Source organism: Pinus tabuliformis, chromosome 1_1 (genome assembly GCF_031772625.1).
Source record: "Pinus tabuliformis cultivar Carrire ecotype Pingquan chromosome 1_1, CPIR1, whole genome shotgun sequence".
Classification (NCBI taxonomy): Eukaryota; Viridiplantae; Streptophyta; class Pinopsida; order Pinales; family Pinaceae; genus Pinus; species Pinus tabuliformis.
In genome coordinates, this window is record NC_142297.1 from 605,314,563 (window position 1) to 605,325,432 (window position 10,870).

General features: G+C 38.1%; 1 protein-coding gene across 1 annotated transcript; it reads right to left on the reverse strand.

Moving 5' to 3' along the window:
• Window positions 1–1,382: 1,382 nt before the first annotated feature.
• On the reverse strand, window positions 1,383–5,024 carry LOC149214740 (RNA-binding KH domain-containing protein RCF3-like). Its single transcript, XM_089390953.1, has one exon. The coding sequence runs from the start codon at window positions 4,842–4,844 to the stop codon at window positions 2,739–2,741; it is 2,106 nt and encodes a 701-aa protein (XP_089247079.1). The 5' UTR covers window positions 4,845–5,024; the 3' UTR covers window positions 1,383–2,738.
• Between the last annotated feature and the right edge of the window lie 5,846 nt (window positions 5,025–10,870).

The following is a 10,870-nucleotide window of genomic DNA, read 5'->3' on the forward strand; positions in this document are numbered from 1 at the left end:
GAAATGCAAAAAAATGGAGCTGAAATGCACTTACCTGGTGCTTGAATCTCCTTGCCGAACGCTCTACTCCCTTAGCTCCTTGCTCCAAACCCTTATCTCCTTGCCCACAGCTCAAACAATGCAAAGACAAATGACAAACAACGTGAAACAATAAAGGAAATGCGTGCTTTTTAACCCGCGGGAGGCTGTTTTTTGGGATACAAATCCTAGAATCGTGATTCGCTGAGCATGTATGGGATTTGTACAGGATTCGTACGAATCCTATTCGGACTCGTCAAATCCGGTTTTGGGATACGAATTCCCAGCGAATCGTATCTGATTCGCGGGATTCAGATTCGCCAGGGTATATCAACGAATCCGGTTACTTAGTTGTCAATGCTCCTTCTGAGTGAAGATCATGAAGTTTATCCCATATGCCTTTTGCTGACGAACATTTTTCAAAATTGGCCTTCATAAAATCAGGTAGCCCATTCAAGATTCCTTTCATTGCTTTTGTATTATGTTCCTTGGATTCTCCATCCATCATGCTATCATCAATCACCAATTTCCAGACTTCAATGCCTTGTGTCTTTAAGAAATTCCTCATTCTTGCTTCCCATTTATCAAACTTTCCATTCAACAATGGAGCCTTCACATATTGATTGACATCAATTTCGGTGGTTGAGAGAGACACGTCTTTAGGAGGATTGGAGATTTTCTTCCTTGGCTTCGCCATTTGTGTTCTAATGATCAACCTTCAAGCTGTTAGGCTTTCAGTGAAGGTACTGGCTCTGAAACAAATTGTTGGAAATACTGAGAGGGGGGTACTGGCTAGTGTTAGGTTGTTCCTAGCATTTTCTCTATCTTAAGCAAACCCACGACCCACCCCCTTGGAATTCTCCCATATCAAGTAGATGACTTGGAACCCTACCTTAAAATTTGCACATAATCTAGATGTACCTCCGTATTATTAGAAGTAGGTTATCAAAAACCATGAACCACCTACCCATCCAAAAGTCTAGAATTGGTTAGTAGGTGGACCAATACATACTTCTTGTTAAATAGTGTAGATTGATTGTTTCTTGCATCAATGAACAATGACTACAAATCTTGTTTAGTAATGTTCAGATTACTAATTTGATATTTATATAGAGCAATTTATAGTATTCACACATCATAATCTATAATGGGAAATATTAATTAATAGGCATTGCGCTTTGGAAATGGATAATACAATTAATCTTTTTTGTTTCTGAAATAGATTAAATCATTTTACCTATAAAAATTTCAACTCCATCACACTATACATTTTTGGATATTAAAAACACACCCTAAATAAGTTGATGGAAATAACTCATTCATATAGATATATGATTAAAAGAAAACATATTTCGGAACCAGTCCCCTGTTTTGTTAAGAATATTGGCAATTTGGCTCTGATTCTCCTGGTTGTGTGCCATGGATATTCACAAATTTGTTCTAGTTCTCCTGCTTCTCCACTTGAAAAAATGGTCTATCACCTTGGTGCCCACTACTGCTACTGTGAAACTGATCCCACCCTTGCTTTTCTTGAAACGAATGGCCAGTGCTTTGCAGGATTGTTGAACTGGCTTTGGTTTCCAGGAGGTTGGAATGTCGATGTATTAGGAATATTCATGGCAGACTGTAACATGTCTGCAATGCTTGGCTGTGCCTGCTGCAATAACCAATCTATAGTCCCTACCCCATATTTATACCCGAACAAGTTTATCAGCTATAACATCGGATTCGTTGCCATTTCTAATAGCCAATCCACGGCCTATACTCCTCTATTGAACCCTAGCTCACTTATAAGCTCTACCAGAGACCCGGCCTCCCGTTGCAGTGACAAATTTACTAGTTGCCCATCGATTTGTGTAACCGATTCTTGTGTGAAAATTAATAAACCCTCGGTTCCAATCCCCACTGTCAGTAACCAATCAATGGTCTGCCCAGCCGATTCATAGCCCATCTCCTGTGGCAGCTCCATGAAACCCTTGAGATCAGATGGTAGTAACCAATCAACTGCATGTCCATTAAATCAGAAGTTCAGATCCTTTTTAATTTCTTCTAACTGTTGTAAACAGTAATCAGGTATTTTCACTCTCAAAAGGTCCCTGGTGCAATATTTGTCCTCCTGCGGCCGCTTCTTCTGGTAATCATTCATCGGTCCACAGGTTGTATCCGGGTTTTTTCTCTTATGCCCGGCCATATGGAGTAGATGACACAACAATATTCAGATCCAATACCAGATCGCTTCAGTTCTCTCTGTAGTAAACTCACCTGGGTCTCCCTTTTAATCGACAACCTGTCATCAAATTTTGATGTTTCAAAAATAGAGTTAACCACTAGGAACTCGTTTGTCTGTTCGAAAATTGAGAGTTTAATGTAAACTATGACAATAGAGCTTTGCTTATAAGCAAGGACGTTTTCCATAAAGAGTACAACAAAAAGTAATCTCTTAACATTCGATGGATAAAAAAAACGATGTTTCCTCATCTTCTTGAATACGTTTCAACCTCAGAAATATCCATGGGCCCAGTCAACCGTTAAAACCCCCACTCACAGGAAATAAGAATTGAATTGGCTTCCGTTGATCAATTGCTAAATCTGCAATGTTTGAATGTACTCGCTATTTAGAGTCCTCAAATGTTTTTAGAAGTGTTGGTCACAAATCTGTAAATTTTTTGGCTCTCCGACTCCAAGCTTCTTTGTCTTCGTCTTCAAAAAATTAAAGGCAATCATGGTGAGGACTGCCCACTCATAATGAAAGCTTGAACAAGGCTTTGAGCAGCAAGAGTTTGGTCAGGTGTTCCTGATATTATAACAAGGCCTTCAGTTGCCCCAGGTCTAGGGTCATTCATTATAACTCTTGCTCCAGAAATCTGTTGAATATGGGCTAAGTTGCTGCCATTCTCCCCATATATAGAGCCAATGACACGTTCTGGGACAACCACCTCTACAGTCCTATTTCTCACAACAGCTGATTGACTTCCACTTCCCAGACTTCCTCTTTGTGGATATCCTCTTCCATAGTCAGTCATGCTCTGTGCACTGCCGTCACCCATTCCTTGCACTGCCCATGGACCTGGTGGTGGTGGTTGGTCAATGTTGCGATTCATACCTATAGGACGATGCACATTGGGAGGGAATCCTGGACGATCAACATTGTGAGATAACCGTTCTCCTTGATAAATGTCCTGTAGGGGTCCTCTATAATGTGGATACATTCCAGGAGACAAACCAGGTTCAGGTCTTCCCCTGAATGGTGCCATTGGTCCAGGAACTGGAGGCATGTGCTCAGGGTAAATATCAACACCAGCCTCAGGAAAAATACCAACACCAGCAACTGAAACAGGTTTTTCTGGAAATAGATTGTTTTGCAACCTTGTTGATATCCATACCAATGCTTCTTGAACTGCCCCCTGTTCACCAGTGACCTGCACAACTTGGTCATTTTGGGATGCACATTTTGGCAATTGGTCCTTACGAAAAATCAATATATTTGATCCAGTTAATTTTCTCATCTCAGCAATAATTATGCCACCCTTTCCAAGCAAGCATCCAATCTGGGTTGACGGGACAAGGAGTCTTGCCGTTGCAAATTTATCTTTCTCAGGTCCAGAAGTGACAACACGATTGTACACCCGAAGAAGAGCATTCTGTGCAGGAGAAAGTCTACCTTCTGGGACCGCAGATGCTGTAATGATGACAACACGTTCATCTTCCTCAGGAACAGAATTGGCAATCTTGATATCTGCACCTGTGTCCCTCTGGAGTCCTTGAACTATAGTACCAGCTTTTCCAATGATTCCTCCAACCTTGTCATTTGAGCATAACAGCCGAAATGTAATTTCCTCCTGTGGATGAACTATTTGCCTCATGTTAGACCCTGTTTCATGCATCATAGAAACCGAAGAAGGTCCCTTCGAATGATAGTCAATACCACCAAATGGCCTAACACCAGGAAATCTAGCTCCTTGCGTCAATGAAGAATTCTTAAGGGAAATTATACCACCGCGTGGAATGCCAGAACCCTGAGAAAGATGACCGACAGGTCTAGTAATATGAAAATTTTCTCGATGACGACGAGGGTTTTCACGAAGAAGGTGAGATACAGCTAATAGAGCCTTTTTGACAGCGGTCACATCTCCCATAATTTGCACCACTTCATCTGTGGGTAAGGCGCATGCAGGAACTTGTTGTCTTGAAAGAACACGGATTTGAGAACCACTTTCTATGCGAATTTGTTGGATAATCTTTCCACCTTTGCCAAGAACACAACCAACTTGATTAATAGGCACCAGCAATCTAGTCACTGTCGGAGTTGTCTTCTTATCAGTCTCCTCGTCCACCTTTACATCAAGTTCTCCTTCCAATATTCTGTCATGAACGCGAAGAAGTGCTTCTTGTGCTGGAGAAATATGTTTCTCTTTTTCAAGGTCTTCTTCACTTCCACCTCCTTTCTCCTCCGCCACAGTTCCGTCCTGTCCCTTTGCAGAACTTCGTTCATCAGCAGTTTGCTCTGTCTGTCTATCTATATCCTTCTCTGGAGCTACAATAACAATAACCCTCTCCTCGCAGCCTAGAACACCCTCCTCAATTCTGATCTTTGCACCTGTCTCGCGCCTGATTTGCTTTATAATTCTGCCTCCCTTGCCAACTATACCTCCAGTTTTTGACCCAACACAAAGTATACGAAAAACTGTTTCGTCGGGTCCAATTTTCAGAGGAGGTGGTGGGCCCCGAGATGATGCAGAAGCACGCCTTTTCTTTCTAGCATTGGGCTCTTCGGAATCCCATTCATATTTCCGCTTTGCAGGGGGCATAACAAATGAAGGATCCATGACAGTAAGGAAGAGAACCTCCTCTTTCTTCTTTTTCTCCCAGCGATTTGAACTCCGGATCTGCAGATTAGACGAATTATTTGAAACGTTGTAAACCTGTAACTGAAATCAGAAAATCCCCATCAAATTGGATCTCCCTGCGAAGGAAATTATGTCTTATGAAACGATTCTAAGCCGTATTAATATAAGCATCTTACTATTAAAATCTTCAAATATTAGGGTTAAGATTAACAAATGACAGAAGGTCGGCGTAGGATTAAGAATGATAAATGACAGAAGTCGGCGTTACATATAGATAGGTGGCGTTTATAGGTTTTTGTGGTTACACCATATACCATCCAACAAACTCGTCTTGGGAAAGTCTTGAAATCCACAGCCACTTAGGACTGCTACAGGCACAACATCAATTCGTCCCTTAGGAGAACAAGTAAGTCTTTCTGATCTGGAACAGCGGTTCTGCAATTCGATCTCCTATTTGACTGGTACCAAGAATTTCAACAAATCTACACGCCTTACCCGTAACACACTGCAAGGAATCAACCCCTTAATGGATAGAATGGCATTTTGGGGGAAGTTTTTTCCACTTTTAAATGGTAGCTCTGTTTTAGTAACTGGTTTAGATTTATTTTAATTCTGAATTTATTAAGTATTTAGGGGATTAAGTTTGAATATCAACATATTCGATCTCTTCTAGCTACTTGGTAAATCCAGAATTAAGATGGGTATAGGCTGATTTAATATCTTTCTTTAAATAGCTTACATTCCACATGGTTAAAATATTTACCCTGTATTACATTAATCTTTTTACTCAATTTTATTTTTTAAATTTAATTAATTTTTAAATCCAGAATTAAGATTAGTATAGGCTGGTTTAATATCTTCCTTTAAATAGCTTACATTTCACATGGTTAAAATATTTACCTTATATTACATTAATCTTTTTATTCATTTTTGTTTTTTAAATTTAATTAATGTAAATGCAATTTGAATTAGTCAAAATGTTAAACATCACGTTACAACATCGCTACCATACTGGGTTACAACATCGCTACCATACTAGGTTGAGAGCACCTCTTGGCACAATAACAATGTTCCCTATGAAACAAAGATTCTCACAAAAATGCGACCCTTTGAAACTTTTGTTGAACAAAAATAAATTCGGGATCACTATTGATTCAACCCTTTTTTCTTTGTCTTTGGGTGATCTTGTGAGGATTTGGTACTTAACCCTCAATCTGGAAATGAGCACAACTTGCAGTTTCGGCCTCTAATCATGAAGGAGAATGATTGCTTAGTCTCTTGCTAATCTGAAGAATTTGTGGCAGGATTGTTTCTTGAAACCCTCAACCCACTCGAAGATAGATTTCCGCTCCAAACAAGATTAGCTAATCTCTAGTATAAGCCTATTCGATCTAGCTCAATATTGGAAGGGAATGGTGCTTGCCTTTTTCATATTTATCGGCCTCAAGTAGCAATGTCGACTTCTGCAAACAATCTTGGAATAGTGGTAGTAATCCATGCAATAATAAATCACAATACCAAACGATCACCTACAATCAATTCTCGTCAGATCTTCACAAAAAACACAAAAATGAATTCCACTAGGGTAGCAAAGAGTTCACCCAAGATGGATGAGATCTAATTAAGGTGGCAAGAGATCCACCGAAGCTAGAGTGAAGGCTTCCTTAAAAACCCTCAAAAGTGAACTCACTTGAGCTCCTTATCAATAGCAAATGATATGATGGAATAGAATGATACTTCTCCAAGCTTCTCGATTTTACTTTATTATTATTTTATTGAAAAAGTCAACTTTCCCCCTAAGTGATTTTTCCCCTTTTAAAATAAAATACTTTTTCTTTCCTATTACTTATTATTTACTCTTTTTATATAATAATAACAAATTTGGGTAAATTAAGATGGATATCCTAGATTAACTTTTCCTTTTCACTAGCTTATCAGGAGATGACTAGGCAAGGGGAAAATCATGTCTCTAACTCATGTGATAGGACACTTTAAAATCCTCCACGCCTAAAATTGCTTCCCCTCAAACACTTTTAGCCATGGATGTTACAATATCGGTTCGTTTGTATTTAGCTTTCCTTCCCCTATGTATTTGAATTTCCCAAACAGTTTCATTGATGCCTCATACATTTCTTTCACTTTGTAGCTTTCTGCTACAACCTTAGTATTGTCATCATCTATAGTTGCTTCATTTCTCAGTACTATCTAGAATTGGTTAAGATTTGTGTTAATGAGATCTTTCACTTTGTAGATTTCTGCTTCAACCTCAGTATTTTCATCATCTATAGTTGCTTCATTTCTCAGTACTATCTGGAATTGGTTAATATTTGTGTTAATGAGAACTAGCTCATCACTGAGAGTGGCACCAACATATGATAGTGAATGTATTTCCATTCGCCGAAACTTGAACTGGTCTTTGTAAATAGGACCTAGTCCACAGGTATTGCCCAATTGAGTGGTTAAAGATGCCTCAAGTATCCATCCAAACAACCTCATAACATTTTTGCAACATGGAAAATCTTGACAATAAGCCATTGATTGTCTCAGGAGTTCATTAAACAAGAAAGAAATGTAAATAAACTGAATGGGAAATTGAAAAACACACACAACTAACACAAATAGTTTTGCGTGGTAAAACCTTGACAGTGTGTCAAGTAAACCTCCACGAGGCAAGGGATTGGAAATCTTTATTAATCAAGAATGATTCTCCATGATACAGCCTCTCTGGCATTCACCAATTTCACATGGGTCTCTCCTCTGTTATATAACTACTATTCGTTATGAATCCCATTACAAAACTAACTAACAGTAAAAAAATAAGATTTTACCCATAATTACATTATTTTGTTGTCACATTTCAACAAACTCCACCTTGACAACAATTTTCCTAATCCCTTTCCCATGCCCAATCGTCATCTTTTCTGCAAGCGAAGAGAAGCCAAACACCATAACAACTTCTCTATTGGAATTGGATTCGTGAATATGTCTACACAATTCTCTCACGTATGGACCTTCTTGAGAGCTACTTTTTCGCCATTGATCACATGCCTTAGAAAATGATACCTTACATCAATGTGCTTGGTCTTGCTATGATAGGTTGGATTTGTAGCCAAATGAATAGCACTATGACTGTCACAGAATACATTCACTTTCTCCTGCATCCTTCCAATCTCATCAAGTAGACCCTTTAACCATATTGCTTCTTTAATAGCATCTGAAGCAGTTATATACTCTGTTTTGGTAGTGGGCAACACAACTGTTTCTTGAAGCTTTGACATCCATCTAATTGCTCCACCTGCAAGAGTAAAGACATAACCTGTAGTAGATCTCCTTTTGTCCAAATCACATGCATAATCAACATCCACATATCCACAAATTGATCCTTCGCTACCATTAAAGATGATGTGATGGTCACTTGTGCCTCTTAAATACCGAAGCACCCATTTCACTGCTCGCCAATGTTCTTCACTTGGATTTTCCATGAACTTGTTGACAACTCCAACTGCATGTGAAATGTTAGGTATTGTAGATACCATTGCATACATTAAGTTGCCTACAACATTTGCATATGGTACACGAGACATATACTATTTTTCTTCATCAGTTCTAGGACTCAAAACTGAATAAATATTAAAATGGGAAGCTAATGGAACATTAATAGGTTTCACATTGTTCATACCAAACTTTTCAAGTACTCTTTCCTCATACTTTTGTTGTGATAACCAAAGCTTATCATTTTTACTGTCTCTGTGTATCTCCATGCCCAAGATATGTTTTTTTGCTCCAAGATCCTTCATATCAAACGTCCTAGAGAGCTAAGTCTTTAACATGTTGATCTCTTCCGTGCTTTTTCTTGCAATAAGCATATCGTCAACATACAAAACTAAGATAATGAATATGCCATTGAAACTCTTGAAGCATACGAAATGATCATACTCACTTCTAATAAAGTTTTGGTTTACCATGAAGGAGTCAAACTTCATGTACCATTGCCTGGGAGATTGCCTCAAGCCATACAATGATTTCCTGAGCTTGCAAAGTAATCTTCTGTTGTGACCTTGTACAAAACCTTCTCGTTGTTCCATATGTATCTCTTCATCCAAATAACCATGTAGAAGAGTTGTTTTAACATCTTACTGTTCTAACTCAAGATCAAGTAATGCAATTAATGCCAACACAATACAAATAGAAACAAGTTTTACTACTGGTGAAAAAATCTCATGAAAGTCAATACCTTCAACCTAAGAATACCCTTTTCCAACCAGCCTCGCCTTATACCTTTCGATACTTCCATCAAATTTTCGTTTCAATTTGAAGAACCGTTTGCACCCAACGACACTTCTCCCTTCAGGAAGTTCTACAAAATCCCAGGTATTTTTCTTGGCTAAGGAATCCATTTCTTCTTCCATATCCTTTTTCCATTTGCTGCTATCTACATCATCCACTTCTTCCTGATAACAAGAAGGTTCCCCATATTTAGTAATCAATGCAAAAGATGAAGTGAAATATTCATACCTTTTGGGTGTTTTTCTTTCCCTTGTAGACCTTCTGAGAGTGACTAGTTGTTGAACTAGTTCTAAAACTTCATTTTCATATTCTTCACCTTTTCCTTCAAAAGTCTCTCCTTCCTTTCGACTTTTTGAAAAGGGTCTACTCTCCAACTGAATTCGCTGACTTGGCGATAACGCTCTTGTTCAATTTTTCCAACATCTGATTTTAAAAGAGAAGATTCATCAAATGTTATATCTCTACTAATGACTATCTTTCGTGAAGTAGTATTCCACAACCTGTATCCTTTCACCGCATACCCATACCAACAAAGACATAACATTTTGATTTTGGATCTAATTTTGAATGCCTATTTTTAGGAATAAGAGCATAGTCATCACAACCAACTATCCTTAAATGTGAATAATCACAAGACTGACCTGACCAAACTTCTTCATGAATTTTACAATTAATTGCAACTGAAAGTGATCTCTCAACTAAATAACAAGCAGTGGGTATTGCTTCTGCCCACAACTCCTTTTGCAGGTTAGCATTGTTGATCATGCTTCTGTCTCTTTCCATAAGAGTCTGATTCATACGTTCAATAACACCATTTTACTGAGGGGTATAGACAACAGTTTTATGTCTAACAATTCCTTCATCCTTACAGTATTATTCAAATTCTAGAGAAGTAAATTCACCACCATTGTCTGTTCTCAAAAATTTAATTGATTTGCATGTTCTCTTTTCCACCATTGCTTTAAATTGTTTAAAAACATTGGATACATCAGCTTTCTTTTCTAACATAAAGACCCAAACTTTCTCGGAGAAATCATAAATAAACATTAAGAAATATAAAGCACCTCCATATGATACAATAGGAGATGGTCACCATAGATCAGATTGAACATAGTCCAAAATTTCTTTACTATTATGATTTCCAGTTTTAAATCTCCATTTACATTGTTTTCCATACACACAATGTTTACAAAAATCCAACTTCAAGGATTTCAAATCAGGAAGAAATTTGTGGTTCATCAATACCTAAAGATCTTTCTCGCTCATGTGACCCAATCGTTGATGCCATAGGAGAGTACCTTCTTCTTCTTTCTCTGACACAATCATTGCCTCAATGACCTAAGTACTTCCTTTGAGTTTGTAAATATTTCCGACATTTTCTGCCTTCATAGCAATTAGGGCGCCTTTTGAGACTCTCAACACTCCATTCTAACCTATAAACTTATAACCATCTGAGTCCAACACTCCCAAAGAAATCAAAATTTTATTCAATTCAGGTACATGTCTAACATTAGTTAATATTCTAACCGTGTGATCATATAGTTTAATCATTATATTTCCCATCCCAAGAGTCTGACAGGATACATTATTACCCATAAACACACAACTACCATTTACAACTTCATATGAAGTAAACCAATTTTTGTGTGGACTCATGTGATGAGAAGCACCAGAGTCTAACAACCAACTTTCAACATTTTGAGAGATGTTACATACAG